Here is a 21,940-nt window from a genome sequence, read left to right on the forward strand (position 1 = left end):
TGTGTGTTTGCCTTCATGAGATGGGAAGAGCTGTTTCCATTGCAGCTGGGAGGAGGAAACAGAGCCAGAATTTAAGCTTCTGCCAGCAAACTGGTCTTCGGCAAATGTGAAGTATCATTTTGCCTTCAAATATGTGGAATAGTTTACGATCGCAAATCTGTCTTTTTAAACTGTTTTCACCTCTGGGCACATATTGTGCAATTTATTTTAGAGCTGATTGGTTATGACTCGCCCAGGGCTGTTCTGTGAGTCAGATACTTGTTCTCAAAGAGAAGACATCAGGTTCACAAGACAGTACAGATTAAGACTGGGGATATGAGTGTTAAGGAAGAAATGCTTGTGCATGTGTTTATGATCTTTTAACCTTGTGAGGTATGTCAATATGTCATCTAGCCCTGGAAAGATAGAGTATATCTACAGTTGCTGAAACATGACCTGTGCCAAGCCACGGAAAGTGCTGATATATTAACCTACAGAAACATATTTTGCCACATATGCAATGCAATGTGATCCATTCCAATGACAGACTGTTTGTTATTGTTAGAGTGAAATACATCTGGTTGTCATCTGTATAATAATGCAGGTACAGGTCTTGTTCATAAACGATGCTTAAGAGTGATGGAAGGTCAGGACTGAAAAGCATCGCCCCTGGCAACGTTCTCTGTGGCACTTAGAAGAGTTCATTCTGAAAGGAACTGATCCAGGTTCGCAGTCTACTAACAGGTAGCAATGACTGAAACCACTATCTGGGAAATTAACCTCATGCCCAAGACTATTGGCTTGAGAACTCGATGAAATGCCCTCTTCACCGTCTGCAATACGAGGGATATATACCAATTGCACGTGTTTGAAAATGTTTATATTATTGCGTCTCGGCATGTGGTTTACTATTACATTCTCAGCAATTTTGCCACAAATGAAAAAGTAGCCATATATTGGCAGTAGTCATCAAGGGGTGGATGCAGAAAGGGTCATAATGTGTGGCTGTAAAATGCTTGTTTATTTCCGAAGATGTAAGTGACTGAACTTGCTCTAATTGTCACAGTGCAGTCCTGAAAGGGTATCTACTGCAGCAATAAAGTAAGAGAAGAAATGCCTGAATTCATCTCAGCTACTGTGAATTGGTTGGAATTCGTTCCAGACCATCATTTTTCACCACTGTACCACTCTAGACCAATGCTTAATTTGTAAATAAAAAGGTGCCAGTGCCCAAAGCCCTCCTCTTAAACACGCGGCTGCTGCAATTAAATGTGGGTACACGTAATACTGAGGTGGCGTAATCCTGAAGCCATCTCGGGCCTCTTCAATCCACTTACAGCCACTCCCTGCCCCTTCAGCTCACTCTAGCAGCTTTCTACTTTCACCGTTTGTGACGCTTTTTTCATTTTTCTCTTCCTTTCCTCTGTCTCTCCCATGTGTATCTTTTGCTCGCAGCAAATGCTTGAGGCAGAAGAATAAGCCCCGGCCCTAAAAAACAAGTGCCGGTGCTCAGCACCGGAAACAACAAGCACAAATTAGGCACTGCTCTAGACCGAGCCCAGCCACATGCAAATCAGCATTGGTCCTGCTCCAAAGGGAACAGTCGTGCTCAAAGTGCCAGAGCAAGTTTTCTGCAGACAGAAAATGAAGTATCCTCAGACCACTCCTGAAAGTGTACAGAGAGAGGAGAGAAAATTGGTATGGGGTAGAAGAAGGGCGGGGGGGTAAAGTAATACAAATGTTACTAGTTTCATGTTACTCGAGTTACAGTAAGAGAAAGGAGGGATTCCTGCACATTCTACATCGCAGACATACCATTTGATCAAACCTGAAAGTAGAGCAAATAACCTACACACAAGGTGCTCCCTTAGAAGAAGGAGCTTTCCTTTAATGTGCACAGACTGAATGCCCCAGCCAAGCACTGAATAATGCTTCTTGCCCTGAAGAGAATGCCTCTTATAAGAGGCCCACTATCTTGCTAGAAACACTTGGCACCATATGTCTATGTATTTCCTAAGTGAACACTTTGCCTCTGTGAAATTAAAGATGGTGTGTGTGGACACAATTATATCCACACACTGTGGAATATTAGGCTGAATTTATTATTTTATGTCTGCTTAGAAATTACAGTGGTACTCCTGATATGCATACACCTATTCACAAGAGCTCTGATCTCTTCCAGGAATGTGGAGCTCTCTGCAGCCATAAATCCCACTCACGGGTGGGGACAATGGTTTTCTTATGTGTGGTTGCTTTGGAAGTTTGGGAACACCTACATTAATGGGCATTCCAAACCTCCTACCAAACCCCTTGAAAAATGCTGAACATGTACTACACCAAAGAGATGGCATAGATCCCCTTCCATGGTGGGGATGAAAATGGATCACTCCCAGAACTGCTAGGGGTCTAGGGGAATCGATTTCCCCATGGGGAAAAATGTTTTCCCCTTGGACAAAAAGTGAATTTGCACAGCGTTTCCTATTGCTCATTTGCAGAGGTCTCAGCTATGGATAACTCCTCACAACTGCAATAGGATCCCACTGGGAATGCTACATGGAAAAGTAGGAAGCTCGCATTTTCACACAATAGATTTGTCCGCTGTTCGTAAAAAGAGGAATACCACTCCGGAACCCAAGGAGGAATCTAGATATCTGAATGTGTGAAGATATGCGGTGAACTTTGGAGTTGTCTAAACACATGCCACCAGAACTGTCTTGCCCCCCCCCTCTCCTGGGCCCACACTGTGAAGAAGCAAATATAGAAGAGGCTGCAAGATAGAAGTCTGTTTGGACTTCTGGGTGTTTCTAAACCTTCAGTGTTCAATCCCTCAGTGTCTTAAAGTGCATTGGAGAAGACAGCTTTGCCGCAGTTAAGGACATCCTGCAATATCCCATCTATGAGACTGTGGCCCTGGCATATTTGGGTTTGGGGGTGACATTAAATCAAAGTTGTACAAAGGAGAGTGTGGCCCTTACTATTCCAGATCATGCTTGTGACAAAATGATTGACAGTGAGGTGGTGGCTCAAGAACTTGCACCAGGTGCCGTGGACATGGAAAGGTTCTCCACACATATTAATGATGCTTAAATATCAGGTAGCATCTCCTTCTATACATGGGCATATACAAAAGGCACTGAAAGTACCCCCGAGTCTGAGAGCATTACAGTAGTTTGCTTAACCATGGCTGCTTGGAAATGAATGTTGTACTTACTTTTGTCTTCAGAGAGCAATGGTGCATGGCTGGAGAAAGTACGCTAGTTGTATGCGGGATGCTTTGGAGGCGATTGTAGATGAGCATACAAATACGTTTTGACTGCTTTTCTTCTGTCATGTTTTTTAATAACTGTGGCAGCTCAGGTAGTAACTCACATGGATCTTAGAAAAAGCAGCTAAAAATGTAATTTGAAAAAGCACTGATTCAGTGTGTCCTGATTGCAATTATTTACCTCTCTCTAGATCTTGATGGAAGTTGGGTGCAAGTTCGATGGAGGAGCAGTTCCACCGCATGTCGCTGAAGGCTTTGTGGCATGCCTTCTTCACCTCCCTGGCCGCGTGGATGATGGTCTGCATGAGATCCAGGTTGCTGCGGCACAGCTGTGTCTGAGAAGTGACCAGGCCTTGCAGCTGCTTGCAGTGCTGGGTCTGGTTCAAGGCCAGAGCCAATGGAGTATTGGACAATGCTCTGCGTAAAAAGAAGGCCACAAAGAAAAAGAAGGAAAAAACACACCCAAACAATTAAAACAACAGATCTCAAGAGCTGTAATTTCATGCATTCATAGATCCACCTCCCCCCCCGAAATCGCCCAGACCTTGTTCCATTATCATGTCATCCCCTTTCCCACAAAACATGGAAGGAGTCCAAAAGCCATAAAGCTCCACAGTGCTGAATGCACACTTACGTCACCAGGGGAGGTGAACACATTCTCCAGTAAAACACTGTCCCATTATTATATCATCTCTTAACGATCCAGCACGTTTTGCTGATGGACGAAAGCCATAGTGTGATTACTCGTAGTGGCGTCAGACCCAAGGGGGAATGTCGGTGAAGACACCAGACCAACAACAGAATCCACGCAAAGCAAGACATTTTGGAAAATTCATTAGCTATGCAGCACACTTTCCATACACTGTGCACTTCTGTCATTTAACCAATTGATACTCCAGCAGATATAACATTATTTACCCCCTGAGCCTCATATAAAGGACAAATTGACATAACACAACCTTTACCCATGATGGACAGCAAAAGAGATCTAGTAAACCATCGAAAAATAGATGTTAGGAACTCTTTTTGTGTCCAAACACTATTGTGTCCCAACTTTTGATGTCTAAAGTGTCTCATAGGCGCCGGTAGCAAACGTTCTCTAACACTCAGCACCTGGATGCAAGAAGGTTTTTTAGCACCAAGATGTCTCCAGTTTCTATGACCACTGTTGTCTCTAGAGAGGAGCTACATGGGGCCCACAACCCAGATCTGTGTGTGTCCTGGATCCCACCAGAACTTTTGAATGTTTCTGAAGTGGGTCCAGTAAAACAAGTATGCACCTTCAGATGCACATTTATTTGTCCAAACACCTTTCACTGCACAGTGCTGTTTCCTATAAATGTTTAAATTTGACTTTATAGCTATCTGTCCTAACAACCTGATAACTTCAAGACGTTTTAGCACTCCCGTTCCTGCTATTATACTAGACTGCCAGAATATAACATAAATATTAATAGAAACAACCAACTATCTTCTCAACTACTAAAAGCTAAAAACATGCATACATTTGGATAGTTAGTAGTCCTAATATTTAAATTACAGGGTACCAAAGCAATACACAGATGCTGCAATCAATAGCAAAGGGGAGCGGATGCAACTTCTAACTAGCCCACAGATGCTCAGGGGTGAGTTATTGTCCATTTTGTGTGAGTTACGTAAAACAACCTGGCGCTGGGTTGACCATGATGTAAGCTAGAAAGACACCAGAAATGCTGATGCAGTCTGGCACTGCAGCCAGATTCATGGTTACCTTCCTGAGCTTAAAGGGCAGTGAGGGCACGCGAGTGCTCATGTGGGTTTGTGTAGCAATCATTGCTCTGACTGCTTTTATGAGTGAAAAAGTGCCAGCTCCTTACACAGTGGTGTGAGCTGGGGTGGTCAATGACCCTATGTAGGAGCTGCAGAAGCTTCCTTTCAAAGTCTCCTTGGGGCATTGCTACATATCTGCCAATCAGAGTGGATACCGAGGGCCAGGTTTATCAAACTTTCATGCAGAGCAATGCACAAGACACCTCGCAGCGCTGCACTGCGTTTAAGAGGGAGGGCAGACATGCACCATATCTATCAAGATTTGGCACATTCCTGTCCTCTGCATGCACTGGTGCACAATTAGCAGCCTAGCACCAACGCAGGCACCCCTGCACCATGGAGCAAGGGAGCCTGTGTTAGAGACAGGATTGTTTATGTGCAAGAAGTGACATCCTTTAGAGGTATACTTAGGAATAGGAAACCACAGGAAGAAAAAAAATATATCGTTGTTGCGTCTTTGGTGGGAAGACTTACTATTCTGATGCATTCCGAGGACTAACAGTGTTGGTAAATCTGGGAATACCTCAGAATACATGGGCGGATGCGTGGGATCACTCATGCTCCACCCACGTGACTCCCACATGACATAGAGTCATACAAGGCAGCGACTTGAGCTGCCTTGCATTACTCCAGATTTACTAAGCCATGCAGGGCTGCACAAGGTGGCCCTGCATGGCTTGGTAAATCTCATTTAGGTTTTGCATCACCCTTGCGTTACCTTGCTTGGTGCAAGGGTGACAAAACTTCGATAAATATGACTCCGAGTATGCAAGTCTCCCAAGGGCCATTTGGGAGAATGCACTTGTGAAAAGCACTGAACCCACAGTCCTAGGTTATCTTCAGGCATGGCATCAAAGTGTGTGCATGTGGATGCAGATGGCCACTGCTGCACCGACAGGTTTTGGGAAAGTCATGGGAGGCGGAGCAGTGAGTGACCTCCCTTGTATGACAGGTGCAGAAGCTCCCTCCAAAAGTCTCCCAGGTGAGTTGGTAAATATCCGTCACCCACAGTGGGTGCAGAGTATACAAGACTGCCATGAGTCTTTTGGGAGGATGTACAATGCAAATCAATGGATGTCCCATAGGAAATGTTTAGGTGCAATGTATGCACTTGTGCACTCTATTTTATCAAAATGGCCATGAGAAGATATGCGGACCCTTCTGTAACACAACATTGTGTGGGGCACAAAGCCAGCGGTATGAACCTTAAACTCTCAGCTCTAATTGTCACTTTTTTGATGCTCCAGATTTGGGACCATAAATGATTCAGTCGTGTGACTTTCGTAGAACACAAAGGGCGCAATAAAATCTGTTTTGAAAAATGAATCTAAAGAGAAAAATTTGATTTTCAACAATATAAAAAATAAAAGTAAAATAATTACGACACCCAAAAAAGCGCCATATACTTGGAGCAAAGAGAGGGAAGTCGTTGCTGACTGCTCCCCTCTCCACTCCAGACACACTTATATCTGAAAGTCTTCCTCATTCCTGAGGCTCACACAAGTATTTGAAACTTCAGGTGAAGGAAACTCTTATGAACTGGAACTTTGCACAGCGTTTCTCCCATCTGAATTACTACATGTATTTTAGAGAATCCTAGCTTATTTTCTCAGAAGCCTTAATCTTTAGGTGTCCAGTCAGTTCATAAAATCTTTGCAGCCAAAAGTTATACTTTGGACAAAATTGGTATTGTCCAGAACATTTTAAATTCATTAACACAGTAAATACATTATTCACTCAGGAGTTAATAAAAAAAAAAGAAAAGAAAGAAAAAGTCGTAATTGATGTAGTGAGCACATTGAAGCTGCTGGTGGTCCTTATACATACTCTCGAATATCTGCCATTTTTTTATTTGATTCTTTATTTTTGTATTCTTTATTTTTGCAGTTGTGTGTGTATAAGGGAGGAGAGAGACCCTTCGACGGTATGGGAGTGCTTCACAAACCTCCTTATGGGATCCACATAGAAGAATGGCTAACTCCCTTGAAAATAGGTCTATACGTGTTTAAAATAGGGGTGAGCATAACTGACATAAATCAGAGAATCCTAATCACGCGGATTTACCTAAAAATTCTGCAAGATTACACAGAACTATGCAAGAAGAGTAATTCTGCATTTAGCACTATTTCCTAGCACAAAAATGCCCTCTTGCATTCCAAATGGACAGAAGGCTGCATTATAGCGCTAAGAAATAGTGCTACATGCAACAGAACATGAATAGCGAGTAGCCACTTGCGTGCTCTGAATGTGCTCTTAGGAAAAGATTTTTCACACCAACTTATTCACAGCATTTAGAGCTATTTGCTTAGTGCAAAATGCAGCCTCACATCTAAAATGGACACTAGGATGCATTTTTGTGTTAAGAAATAGAGCTAAATGCAGCAGAACGTGAGTAGTGAGTGCCTGCTCACGCTCACTAAATGTGCTCTTGCAGTAGGATTGTTCCCCCAAAATACACAAACAGGAGTAACAGCATAATTATCAGCAATTCTGCATCGAAGAGAAAGCACAATTACCAACATTACTCTGATTACCCAGGTGTTAGACCTGGCCTTTTACACAGAGTCATCCCCAAACTTGTTGCCTTCCTTCTCCTATTTTTCTGACCTCTTTTTGTTGGCTTTAGGCCACTGAGCTCTTTATCACTGCTGATCAGTGCTAAAGTGGATGTGCTCTCCCTTCTAAACTCGGTATGATTGGCTTACACCTGATTGGCACATTTAATTTACCTGTAAATCTCTTGTACAGTGGAACCCCTTATACCCAGTGCCTGTAAATTAAATGCTACCAGTGGGCATGCATGCACAGTTTACTGTTACAGGGGCCTGGGATCTAAATTCACTTACCAGGCCTGGAATGCTCCTTTTACTACGTGACAAACAGCTCATTTAGTTTATCACTACTCCTCTCATAGGATAGCATTGGAAATGCCCTAAGAGATGTCTACGTGGTATTGTCTGATCTATGAAGAGTAGCATAGGCATGTTTGATATGGTTGTAATGGTAGTGAGAAATGCGGCTTACTGGTGTAGGTGGATTTTTTATTACCATCATAGAAATGCCACTTCTAGAGAGTGAGCATTTCTCTGTGCTTATGACTCTGGTGTTTTGCAGCTTGACTCCAATCCACATCTGGGGCAGAGTGACAGCTTGGGCTTTGTGCATACATTTCAGACAGCCTGTACACAGGCAGGGTGGAGGTGTCACAAGAGTATATCTGCATATTAAATGGTCTTCCTGGGCTGGGGGAGGTAGAGGTGGGGCACACCTGCATCTGTAAAGGCTGCACCCTGGCCTCACACAAAGGGCTTGTGTACCCCCTACTGATGGCTGGAGGCAGTGCTGGAGTAGAAAGGGGACATTCCTGGAACCGGTTAGTGCTGGTTGAAACCCCCTGCCCCTTTTGTGGAGGCTGCACAAAATGAATGTAAGTACAGGGGGCTGTCCCCCACATTTTGAGACATTAATGGACTAAGGGACTGGACAGGTGATGCTGCAGGAAGGACTCCCCAGGAACTTCCTTGGGACTGTGCTACTGTTGTGCTGACCTGTGACCTGCTAAGTCACCTAGAGGAACTGTCACTGACTTCTTAACCCTTGTGCTAGCATGCTTGCTGGGACCCTGCAGCCCTGTGCCCCTTTGTTATCTCCAGGGACTGGGTGCTGTGCCCCCTGCCCCTTAGAGTCACCGTTGTAAAAAAAAAGAAAGGAGCGCTTTATTCTTTCATTTCAAGTGTGTGAAGAGTGCTTTATTTTTGCATTCCAAGGGCATGAACAGCGCTTTACATTTATCATCCTTGGCGCAAGGAAGTGCCCTGTATCATCCTGTAGGCACCCCCCTTTCTCGATGCAGGAGAGGTCGTTGGGAGCCGGTGAGGCAGCACATTCAAGCATGGTCCCTGGTGTGCCCCGGGGGCACAAGTTGGCCCATACTCTGAAGGCCAATCACCGCCACGGCCCGAGCTGTCCTTGGAGTAAGAGAGAGAGTCCCACCACCCCCCAAACCACGCAAGGAGCCGCCAGACTAGGCTGACAGAGGGTCCTCAGCCAGGGCAGCCCAGTGAGCACTGCGTCCAGTATTGCCGGGTGCACCTGGAAAGTGCTTCCCGGCTCTCCTTCTAGGATGGTCCGCCCAGCAGAGGGGGAACCCCGACAGACGACCACGAGAGACCCAAAGAGGTCTCCAACATGATCCCCCCTTCCAGGTGCTGCTGTGAAAATTCAATGGACATGAGGCCTGCCAGGTGGGCTGGGCCGTGTTCGTGCAATGCTAGGAGAAGGCAGCCGCACTGCGGGTTCAAGGTCAGTGGCCCCTCTATCACTCCGTGGCGGCCAGAAGTAAATTGAGGTGCCTCCCTCGGTGTCTGGAAAAACCTTAACAGAGGTCCTGTGCTTGCCCAGCCCTGAGTTCCTACCATAATCCTGGGTGTAGGAGTGCAGGTGCTCCTGTGTCCAGCATTGCAGATCCTGACAGCAGAGTGCGTTTATTATGCATATGCCTTATGGAAAGGGTCCAGTAATGATTTGGTTTAGGACATGAGCTATAGGCGAAGATTCACTCTATTTGCGTCCATGATGATGTCTTGGCATTTCATGGGAACATGTTTATTATGACATGTGCCAGATGGAAATGTTTCATGCTATGTGCATTCATGATGGTGTCTTGGCATCTCTGATATTATGTTTATCCCGACATGTGCATTTTTGGTGATAATGACAACCTAACTACTGCTTATGTTGCAGAATACCAGTAACATATGTTTATCTGACTACTGCTTATTGTTGCAGAGGACTAGTAACCTGTGCGATGTTCTGACAACTGCTTGGGTAACAGGGCATTACCGATGATTGTCGTGTTTGTTCTAATGATGTTTTATGCAATACAGTTTATTTTTATGTAACTTGTTGTTGTGTTTCCTTTGTGGTGTATTTATTGTGTCACGTGTGTTGTGTGTGTTGTGCAAACACCTTACATATTGCCTCTGGGATAAGCCTGACTGCTTGTGCCAAGCTACCAAGGGGGTGAGCAGGGGTTATCTCGGGTGTGTACCTCCCTCTCCCTGACTACAGTGGTGGTCCCTACCTGGCTTAGGTGCCTACCCTGGCCAACCAGGAACCCCATTTTTAACAAACGGCATAATTGGCCTAGTTTAATGTACTCAGTACATGTATTGCACTTGTGTAGATTTAGGGTGTTCAACAAACAGATTTCTTTTTTTATTACAAATGATTTCTCTGTTAGAATTTGGTTGCTCGTCGATGTATGCCACACCTTACTACAGAGTCACCGCAATCACTGAAGTTATTGGACGTCTTGTCCTAATTGCTATTTTGCATTGATTGTGCTGACACTTGGCCAGTGCTTGTGTAAGTGAAGTAATGTGACATATATGCAACTTTTTTTTAAATGTTCGGAATATTACAATACTTCCTGACAATGGGGCAGAAAATGTGTGAATACATCCCCGTTTTCCAGACCTGCATATCCACATTGGGGCTCAGGAAACGGCCAGTCTGTGAAAGTAGGTGGTACCTTCAAACAGTCTCAGACCAGCCTCACCACAGTTGAGAGCAGTGGGCACCAACCTGGGAGAATGGGACATGCTCATGTCTCTAGGCTCCTATCCATCATTATGTCTGCCTCGCCACTTATAGTCTTTGGATCAGCTGTATATCAGAAGAAATACCTTCCAAGTACTAATTCAGGTGTATCTATGTATTCTTGTACCCTCGCTTGCCTGCTTCTTGGCGTATGCTGTGTCTTGCTTCCGGAGGTGAGCTGGTTCTGGGACATCTGCATTGTGGGGAAGCAAGAGACATGAAGACAAGGCTGCTTGAAATACTGTGTCAGGGGCTTTTGCATAAGTACTGAGTGAGCCTCTAGTTTAACTACACATCATGGGTCATACTATGAAGAAACTTGGAAACATGGGTGTAACCAAGCATGTGCTTCAAGTTAGGGCAGCAGAAGGGAAACTTGCACACATGCACATTATGCTCATATTTTGCATCTGCTCTCTTCTGGTTTCTGAATTAGCACATACGGAAACATTTTTATCTCATAAAGCACACGTTGTCATTGTAGCCCATGTACTGAAGGGAACTACGTGTGTGTAGATGTGCTCCTGGTGCAAGAGCAGAATGCTGTCACAGTGAAATTAACCAGTTGCTGAAGTGAGCTGACCCATTTCCCCATGCTGTATCCTGTAGCAGATGGAAACAAGCATTTGTAATGCAATAGGTCTTGAATTTGCTCGAGTTAGAGCTACTGGTGTTGTAAATGCATAACTGGAATTTCCTTGCCACATAAATTGGTTAGCCTTGCAGCATAATATGGTCCTCTCTGCCACAGAATTCCAGTGGCCCTGTATATAACTAAAGCACTTCTATTTAGCTTTTTCCTTTATCTGCAGCAAAAAATGAAAATATTGACATTATTTATTATATATTTTTTATATTATTATTTTAGGGTCCCCCCTAACCTAGTGTGGAGACCCAGACATGACATTGGCAGAAAGAGAACAACCGTTTTGATGGCGGTCCCATTGTCCTAGGACCACCACACGGTGAGTTGTGGGCAAAAATGTTTTGTAAAAGCACAGCATTATGGAGCGAGTTTCTGACTGCAGGGAATATTGTAGTATTTGACTGTAATGTTCAGAACAGCCCCTAAAGGTCATGACAATAAAAATACCATTTGTAAGAAATATGGTCATGTAACCATATAGTCAGCCCCTCAAGAGCATAACCACGTGAAAACCGAATGGCATAACGTAATGCAGTGTAACCATATATTTACCCCCTAAAGGGCATAGTGCATTACAAAATTTCAGGCCTAGCAGGCCTACTAGAATGATATTACAAACAAGGCCCTTAAAACGCAATCTATTCTTAGTTGTAAAACTAAAGTTCCAGTCATGTGAGAACTTAAAAAGACTCTGAATGGTGGGTGGGGTTATTATTTTGGACCCCCAATCTAGTGAGGGGATCCAGAAATGACACAGACAGAAAGAGAGTGCCATGTTGAACATTTTGATGGCGGTCCCATTGTCCTAGGACCGCCACATGATGGGTTTTGGGCAAAAATGTGTTGTAAATGGAATGCCCTGCAAAGCATTATGGGGTGAGTTTCCGAATGCAGCTACTATTGTAGTACCTTGACTGGAATGCTCCGAACAGCACCCAGAGGGCACCACCATAAAAATAGCATTTGTAAGAAGCCTGGTCATGTAACCAGTTAGTGAGCCCGTAGAGAGCATAACCACATGGCAGAAAACCGAATGGCAGAACATAATGTAGTGTAATCATATATTTAGCCCCTAGAGGGCGTAGTACATTACAATTTTGAGGCCTAGCAGGCTTATTGGAATATTATTACAAACAAGGCTCTTAAAACACAAACTACTCCCAGCTGTAAAACAAAAGTTCTAGCCATGAGAGAGCTTAAAAAGACACTGAATGGTGGGAGGGGTTATTATTTTGCCCCCCCCAACCTAGACAGAAATGACCTAGACAGAAAGAGCATGTCAAGCTGAACAGTTTGGTGGTGGTCCCATTGTCGTAGTGCTTTGCAAAAGAAATGCCCCGCAAAGCATTATGGGGTGAGTTTCCTGAGTGCAGTCAATATTGTAGTATCAGCTCTCCCGCTGTGCTGGGAGGGCCGTGCTGAGGATTTCTGTGTTTCTTTCTGTTAAAAATGTGTCCGTTTGTATATTTTTCAAACTGCTAAACTTGTACGTAAGTGGTACTCATGTAAAGCACTCCTCTGATCAAGTTCACCCTACATGAAACTTTTCCCCCAAAAAATTTAAAAAATAATAAATAAATAAGAACCCCCTCCAGCTTGCAGCCTTTGGGTGCAGACATCACAAACAAACAGCAGCATGCCTAAAAACAAGAAAGAGGAAGAAACAAAATACGGACACGGAGCGCGAAGCGGAGATGCAGAAGAAAAAAGAAAAAAGAAGTGCCCCACACCAAGGTATATAGCTGATCATGAACTAATCCATGTAACAGGGTTAGTCTCCAAGGCAGTAAAAAAGCAGCCTCAAGAAGGGACAAATGTAAAGCATTTACCTATGGAATCAAGGGAATTTTGAAAGACAGGTCAAGGAACGAATGAAAATGATGGGTGTGAGATGGGCTTGGTGTAAGCCCATAGTAGATTACAACATGTCGAGAGACAGCACATGCACGCTGCCTAGGCTAAAGTTTAAAATGTGACTGACACACAACAGACCTATCATTGACAAAGGCTGACTGAAAGTCCCTAGAAGTATATTTTATATATACAGAATGCATAACCAGTAGCTGTGTACTATGAGCTTGCATTGCCATGGAGGAGTTCTGGCTTATAAATTTCTCTTAACCCCACAAGGGCGATACAGGACCACATTACACATGTTACTTGTTATGTATTTATTATATTACATGATTTGTTAATTGATCTTCTTTCACTCTAGAAAGATTTAAAACTTTTGGGTGCCATCCATTTAGCATCCATTGTTTTCCTCAGCCTTCAGATATGTCTTTCAATGTTCTGAAAAATGTGTGTTTTTGCTGCAAACAATGTGCTAATATCATAAATGTGTTTTATGCAACATTTATTATAACTCGATTTTAAAATCCAAAACATATTGTAAGGAAATGAAAAAAACATGCATTCTAAGATTTGCTTTTCTTTTACAGTACATTGACACTCTAGAATAGATTTATGATGACATATAACGGAAAACAAATTAAGTGCAATGTGGGACAGTGTTACCCTTTGCTGGCAGGGTTCTGCATTTACAATGTGTATTTTCACCCACTAGGGAGGATTCATTAATAGATGCTTGAAATGGTAAGTGTGTCAGGTGTGCTAGTCAATGCTCCAAGAGGAGCACTGTCATTGTGCAAACTTATTTTTTACCAGCACTGAAAAAGGTGAAATGCTTTGTTTAAGTAAAAATGCCTAACCAAGAGCACAGAAACTGTTGCATTTAGCCCTATTTTTCTAATGCAAATTGCATTCTCTGTTCCATTTTGGACGGGATGGTGCATTTTGCTTTTTTTTTTTAAAGTGCTACATGCAGAGTTACACTCCTTGCATCACTTAGCATGATCTCGCGTAATTTTACTGTAATCTTGAGTTACTACGCAACAGCAAATTACACTAGTTACACACACCCCTAATAAATATCCTGCAAACTGCTACTGCAGATTAATTCAGCACCATGAATTATGAGAAATAATTCCCAATTAGACCTCTTTTCTGTGAAATATGAGCTTTGAAACCACTGGAAAACATTCAATAAGAAGGCTTAACCATATGTATATATATTTTAGTAAAGTCAAAAGGTCTTGGCTACAGCCAGACCTAAGAAATACACAAAAAGTACAGTCAGAGTGGAATGAATCCAGACTGTGGTTTTACATTCATGCCTGTGCGTGGAAGGATTACTTTTCCATCTCGGTAGATTCACTCTTTTCGAACAGTTTTGGAACATCACCCAGTGCACTCCATTCTATGCCAATGAACACTAAGGGCTTGATTTAAGAACAATTTGTGCCGCCTTTACGTCATTTTGCTACACAAATGTGGCGCAAACTTACTAAATATAATTATGTTTTGGAATTTTGTGCCGCTTTTGCGTCAAAAAATTACGTAAGGGTGGGGCTATATTTTCATAAGTCAGGCCCTAAGATGCTTGCCTCAAATGACTGATGTTAATGCAGGTGCAGTCTTGGGTAATGCCAAAGATGTAAACAGACAGCCCAGGCTTCTAAGTCTGTAGCAGTGTTAGCTCCACGTGAACACAAGGCGCTGTTCCTTTGGACACGTCAAGAGTGAGATCATGAAACTTACTCACAGGGCACTGGAGATAGTGCAGACTTCTCATAGATTCCGGTTTCTAAACAGATCTACAGTCCCATGTCAAATATTCCTTTTTTTATATTCAAAACAACCTTTATAAGTGAAAACTGACATCTATTTTCGGACATAAGGGACAACCTCTAGCTATTAAAACAATATCTAGTGTTCCTTATGGTTTTTTTGCATTGGAAAGAGCACGATGGAAATTGACAAAGGTTGTAAGCAGGTGTGAGACTTTTCTTTTGCACATTGCAAAGTTTGTGAAACTGAAGAAATTTTTGAGGATAAAAAGAATCTGCTAAAATGAGCTATACCGAATAAAAATTCAATTTTCCTGACCTATCTCCAGCACAATAAGTGAAAAATTTGTAGAGTTCTTGCACTTAGTTTCTTGAAAATAAAACTGTCAAATTGACTGTCAAACTGACTTTTGTAGGAACATTTTCTGCAAATACGGGTTTTACATAAAATCATAGGGCTGACCTATCTTTTTCCGTGGGGGGTTTGTGACTGCTAAAAATACGGGTTTTACAGAAAAAAAATCCATTAAAAAACAATTCAAACCGTCACAAGATATTTCAGTGATAATATACATTATTGCTGGGTGAATAGAAATCTTTCCCCAATCGAAAAATAACTTTCTCCACTGAGATGCCTATTTACAGACAACCTTGCCAGCCCACTACCCAGTATTGGTTACCTCTAAACAATAGAAATCTTAACCGAATACAATATCTACAAAACTATTTAACTTCTATCAGTGAATAACAGTAAACTGTGAAGGGCCTGAGATAGCAACAGCACTTCAGGGCCACCCACATGGTAAAAATGCCATATACAAATGCACTACCCTCCTTAATGCATCAAAGCTCCTCACCGACGTGGAGGGACTTTAATGTTCAAAACCTATTCTGCACGCCTTCTCTTTCAGCAGAGAATTCTAGCAAGGGTCTATTCAGGGGGAAACTGAGCACCGAAGATTCTATTAAGTCCACTCACACATATCAGAGGAGGAGAGATGATTCCTAATTGTATTCCTTTTCAACCTGGATCACAATTGAATTGATAATACTGAACAGGTCACCTGCAACATCCCTAGCTGTTATAATGTGTATTATTACAATTAATTATAACCATTATTATTAGAGCTCCATCAGTAGTCTTTTCATATTAATAATCGTAATCATAGAACCTGATTTGCAAAGGGAAACTTACAGTTTTGTGCTAGTTTACAACTTTTTGGTATTCACAAACTACAAGATTAATTTTACTATTAGTAATTTTACGACTGCTGAGACTCCACACTCGTGGCAGCGAGTGCACATAAAATCATAGGTCTGTGCTATCTTTTTCCATGTGGGGTTCTCTGTCCCAACTGCAGAGTCTCAGCAGTCGTAAAATTACTAGTAGTAAAAAAGTTTGTGACTGCTAAATGTGTAAGTTTACCTTTGTGAATCAGGCTTGTAATGATGACTACTACTACTTCTACTACTACTACTATTAATAATACATACATACATACATACATACATATATACATACATGCAGAATTTCTCTGCAGTAAAGGAAGCCGAAACACGGTAGAAAAATATCAAAATATAGAAAGATTTCCAAAAATAGACATAAATTAAAAATTAATCATGTACTGTACATGTGCTGTGGAAATATTGCAGTTTGTGAAATCAAATACACCTTATATTATTTCATTTCACCGGTATTCAGTGGTTAATTTGTAGAAGAATGAACGCTGCTGCCGGAAGCTATGCTCAGAAGCCCGCGGCCTGTGCTATTAAATGTCAGCGCGCCAAATACCAAAGACCGTGAAGCATTAGATCCTCCCACACCTCTTCAATCCATTGCACTGTCTGACCCTTTATCTCACTCTTCTCATCCCTGCTTTATCCCATATGAAGATTTTGCTGTCTTTTCTCTTCCTCTATCTTTCTGCTTTGTTTTTCCCTCGCTTGCTTTTAGTAAATGTTTGAGGGAGATAAATAAACGTCGGTCCCCAAAAATGAGGGCAGGTGGCCCCCACCAGCAACCACAGGCTCAAATTAAGCACTGCTGGTATTGGGTTTCCATTGTAAGCAAGGTGCCACCAGTGTTTGTGTGCCAGTGTTAAATAGCTAGTTTTGAAGCACTGGGAATGGTTTATTGACCACTTACTCTGGCAGTGAGCATGACTCTTTATGTCTCAAAGGTCAAATATTTAATCACTCCAAACACACCAAAACAATAGCAAAAAATTCGAAGTGCAATTGCCTGTTGGAATGATCACCTATAGAAAGCGCACAGATAGAAGATACAGCATTCTAGGATATCTAAACTGAATGCAGAATGAAATTAGAAACATGCTTGAGAGTTATCTATCTAGACCAATAAGAGCACATTAAAAAGGAACTACAAGCATCGAGAGTGTCCTTCCGAAGAGAGCACCAGGAATAACGCCAGAGGTGATAGAATATTTACCTCAGTGTTACTCTGCAAGATGCTTTTTGCTGATGTTGTGTAGTATCTGCAAAGGCGCAATGACATGGCCGCTGCTGCCTGTCACGTAATTCTATGGACATACGCGTGTGTTATAATGTATGTTTGTGCGTGCATCACCACGCATGTGTGAACTGGAGGATGACGCAGGAGCCATTTTTTTCCTTTCAATTTACCGATCTAGGATGGCAGGCATGAATTCAATTGATTGGTAAATTAAAAATGAAATTGTAAGTGCACAAATCTGCATTTCTTCTAGGTGACTGCCCAGCAGCAAATGGGAGTCAGCACCACAAAAAAGAAGAGAGCAACACAGAGCACAGGGGGAGATATTTGGTGGGGAGAGAAGAAAACGAGGGAGACAGCTAGAAACACATGCATTCTCAAGGGCTGTTAAGAAAATGAAAAAGTAGTCCTCTAAATGTGAGCAGAGGAAGGGTACATGTCATTAAATCAAAAACATGGTAAATAGGTTATGCTCCAGAGGAGGTACAAACAAAAGAAGGTGAGATATAGAGCCACTGAATATAAAGAAAAGAAATGACTGACAAAAAAGGAATTGCCTTTGGAATCACTATTTCATGAAGAAATATTTCCTGAACTGGTTTAAAGTACACCCAGATAGTCCTCAGCAGGTCATAAGACATGTCAATCTTCGAACCTGGTATTGCTACATTTGGTCACCAAGCACTGGTTTGTAAAGCTATACTGTACATTGGAAAAGCCGTATCCTCTGTGCTACCTGCTCCATCAAGCCTTACATGCTTCTACAACTAGGGATCATTCTGAGCACACTTACAGTCAATTAATTAAAACATATCTCTCGTCCTCTAAAGAGCGATTTATTTATTGCAATACTGCAATTCTACATTCTTCCTAAGCAAGCACTTCTGTTACATGTCACAAGGAAATGTATCCACTACCATACGATGCCACTAAACCCATGTTCTGCATTGCAAGAGTTCTGAAATCTACTGATAGTATGCATTTTTAACTGAGTTACTGTCAGGCCCCATTTGGGGAGAGGGGACACAAGGCAGGCAAGGGCCAGTAAGCCACGGCTGCGATGGATGGGGTTGTTTACCTCTAGTGTCCTGGGGCCCTTTCTACTATGGTTCTGCAAATTGAGTAAAAGACACCCTTTCTGCACTTGACTATTGTGGTAGCGAGGGTGAGATGTCAAAGGCTTCTGAGGGAGGTAGTATGGGGGCCTGAGACTCAGACCTCAACAGTCACCCAACAAACACAAGAACATCCTGCAATGCCTAGTGGTTTGCTTTAGAAACAATTATAAATATTTCAATAGTATAGCAAAAAAAAATATTAAACACAGTACTGAGGCTCAGTTAGAAGGTAATACAACACTTTGAGCTAAAACCAATTGCTATGGTTCCCACACCCAACACAGTGACCTAGTTCAGTGGTGGCAGGTCTTACCCTACTACACAGGGCTCAGTGGCTGTGTTCCCTCCCTACTAGGTTGATTTATGAATACAGAAAAACCTAAGGTATGAGCCAGTTTAGTTGCAAGTTCAATATTTGGTTTATAAGCATCATTGCTATATGTGGGGATCCGTAGGTCAGTTTAGTAAGTTTCATGCAATAATATTCATATTGGCACGTGTCACTCCTTTCAACAGAGAGTTCTAGTGCAGGGCAGTCTTTAAACATGGTGTGTTGTTTACCTGTCTGTGCGGATGTGGCTTAGCACTGTGGTAATTGCAACGAGCTCTTCACCGTCACTCAGGCACGCTGTTGGCAGGAGCAGCATCATGGTGGCAGCCCTGCCTCCCAGTTCATGTAACTGAAGGAAACAGAACTGCGGGCCTGGTTCAACAGTTGTCTGTGTTAAGGCATTTACAGCTTCAGGTCATCGGGGTCCCTCCGCTAGAACATCAATGACATCTTCATCCACAGCAAGGGGACAACAGCCAAACAGGTCCCTTAGCTTACGGTGGAGAAGCCGGGAAGCACTCTGGCACTTAGGGTCTGATGTTGCTTCGTGCAATTCACCACATGAGCTATGCACGGAGGACAAGTGACACCTCTCAGCTCATGTAGGCTCTTGTCACACTCCTGAAATCAAGCTGGCATCTTCTGGGTGTCCCAAACACCGGGAACACAGTTGGGCTTCCCCTCCAGGAGAATCTCTCCTCCTACAGGGGTCGGTACTCTCCTTCCCTCCCAGAACACTCAGGCAGACTTCTAAGCTGTAGGTGGACAAGAAACTTCCCCAGCAATTTGTGTACACTTCAGGTGATGCTCCCTCCCCTCTCTGAAACTAGCTCTCATCTAGACACCAGCCCTCAATCGCAGCAGTCCAATGAGTACTCTGCAGAGCACGCTCTTCATTATTCAAGAGGAACTTGGAAGTGGAAGATAGTGGAATGGTTTTGATAGCACATTCATATTCATTTTCCAGACATAGAATGATGATCCACTGTCTAAACTCTGGAAACTGGTTTGAGGTGGTTTCCTTTTCAACCATAGGCACAATGAAGTGTGAAGACTGTACCTGTCGCCACTCTTTGTAATGTCGCAATTAGCGAAAGACCAAAAAGCAGGCTGTGCTTAAAATCTTCCTCACTCTTTACAACAGATTCGTCTGATTCACCTCCTCTTCCATCCCCAGGAAGGACAATCTGGGAATGTTGTATACCTTCCTCCACCTTGAGCCATGCCAAACCAGGGACTATCCAAAATGGGCCCCACATGTCCCAGCAATCAGATTCTCACTACAACACAGAGTTTTGCTACCATCAACACCATACAAACAAGCACTTCACACGTACATCGGATGCCGGCGCATGGGTCTGGGTGTTATATCTAAGTGGAACATTGCATGGTGTGGCCAATAGGAAGCCCTTCCCCTGAAAGAAAAAAAAGGTCTGCACAGATCTGTCAATTCACAAAATATTGGTATGTTGCTACTATCGCTTCTTGTCAACAACCCAGGACTTGGGCAGCAGTGTATTGCTTTGTTGCCTCCTCCAGGTCATAGAATAGATTCTGGAGCTTGAAATTGCCATTGACAGGCTCCGGCTTCAGTTGGGCCAACAAAACTTGGAATATAAATTTCACTTGCAGTCAGGTTTCTCAAGGCAGGAATATGAATTTGTTTACCATGCATAGTATATTCTCGTCCCAACAGCCACCTTCAATTTTTGACATCAAAGTGTAATAGAACAGAATCAGAGATTCTGACAGAGGACCAGACTTGTATTCGGATTAACATAATTATACATAATGCATGGTGTAACACTAACCAGTGAGAAAAGACGAGTGGTGTTGGAGCACAGGTTTCATGTTTCCATTTCTAAATTTTAAATTGTACCAAAATCGTAATATACACTCTTCTTGACAGAAATTCCAGCCCTTAATGCATGTGAAAAGCACTGTGTTGTTAACAGAATGCATCAAAATGTGAAGGAAATGGATTGTAATGTAAATATTTTTATGAGCAACAAAGGTCTTTCTGTAGACCAGATCTGACAATGGCATTTGCTCTCGACTGACGGCGGAATGGCTGATAGTGGAAGACTGATAGCATAGTGACAGACACCAGTATTATATTTAGGGCATTTGCAAAGTGTGCCATTACAGAAAGGTGCTGTGGTGCTGTCATACAAATGACCAACTACAACGGCTAAATCACAAGCTAAAAAGTAAACATCCAGCAAAGATACAATCCCAAATATTGGCTTTAAAATAAAAATACCAAAATCTCTGGCCAATCCTAAATGCAAGAGTGTGCAGACCACATCCAAGCAGATAATCAAGATCAGGCTTTAATACATAAAAAATGAGATTTTAGTAGTTTCCTAAACCTGGACAGGTTATTCCGATTATGAAGAGTAGCTCATTCCAAACTCTTGCTGCTAACAATGCAAAGGATCACCAACCTTCACATTCTATGCTGATCCTAGGATCTTGAAGAAGAGATGTTAAGAAAGAAGGTAGTACCACAGAAAAAGCAGTTGAATAAATAAAGAGCAGAAATGTTGGCCATTAAACAAATGCATCGACTTTTGAATTGACAGTCAATGTAAATTCTGCAAATGACGGAAAATAGAGACGTGTCATGGGAAGTTCAGGAGCAGACATCTAGCACTGTTCTGAATCAGGTGTAGATGCAAATAGAATAGTCAGTAAGTCCAAAATAAAGAGCATTGCAATAAATAAGAAGGGATAAAATACACAGCTGATTTCGGCTGGCTAGAAAGGAGTGAAATCAATTCAGAGCTTGCTTCTTGCCTACAGCTTCAATCAGCCTTGCCAGTAAAGTAGCACAACATAAAGGCCCTCATTACAAGTTCGGCGGACAGAAAAGCCTGTCCGCCAAAGTTCCAACGGGTAGGTTGCCACCAGTGTGGCAGCCACCCCGCTGGGGCCATTACCAGTTTCTCGCTGGGTCAGAAGGTGGAAACACAGTTTTCACCGACTGGCCCAGTGGGAAACAGCCTACAGCTAGTCTACGGCTTGTAATAGAGCTGGCAGCAATGCTGTAGTGCGTAGGGTGCACCAGCATTCGTCGCAAATTTCAC

At 42.7% G+C, this 21,940-nt stretch overlaps 1 protein-coding gene across 1 annotated transcript in view; it reads right to left on the bottom strand.

The window, feature by feature from the left end:
* The window catches only part of WNT11 (Wnt family member 11), a 185,261-nt gene that overhangs the window by 76,924 nt on the left and 86,397 nt on the right, over positions 1–21,940 (bottom strand). The window contains exon 3 of the mRNA XM_069203881.1: positions 3,426–3,661. Within this exon, the coding sequence (XP_069059982.1) occupies positions 3,426–3,661 (236 nt within the window). The remainder of the gene's footprint in view (positions 1–3,425; positions 3,662–21,940) is intronic.

This window comes from Pleurodeles waltl, chromosome 8, assembly GCF_031143425.1.
Source record: "Pleurodeles waltl isolate 20211129_DDA chromosome 8, aPleWal1.hap1.20221129, whole genome shotgun sequence".
NCBI lineage: Eukaryota > Metazoa > Chordata > Amphibia > Caudata > Salamandridae > Pleurodeles > Pleurodeles waltl.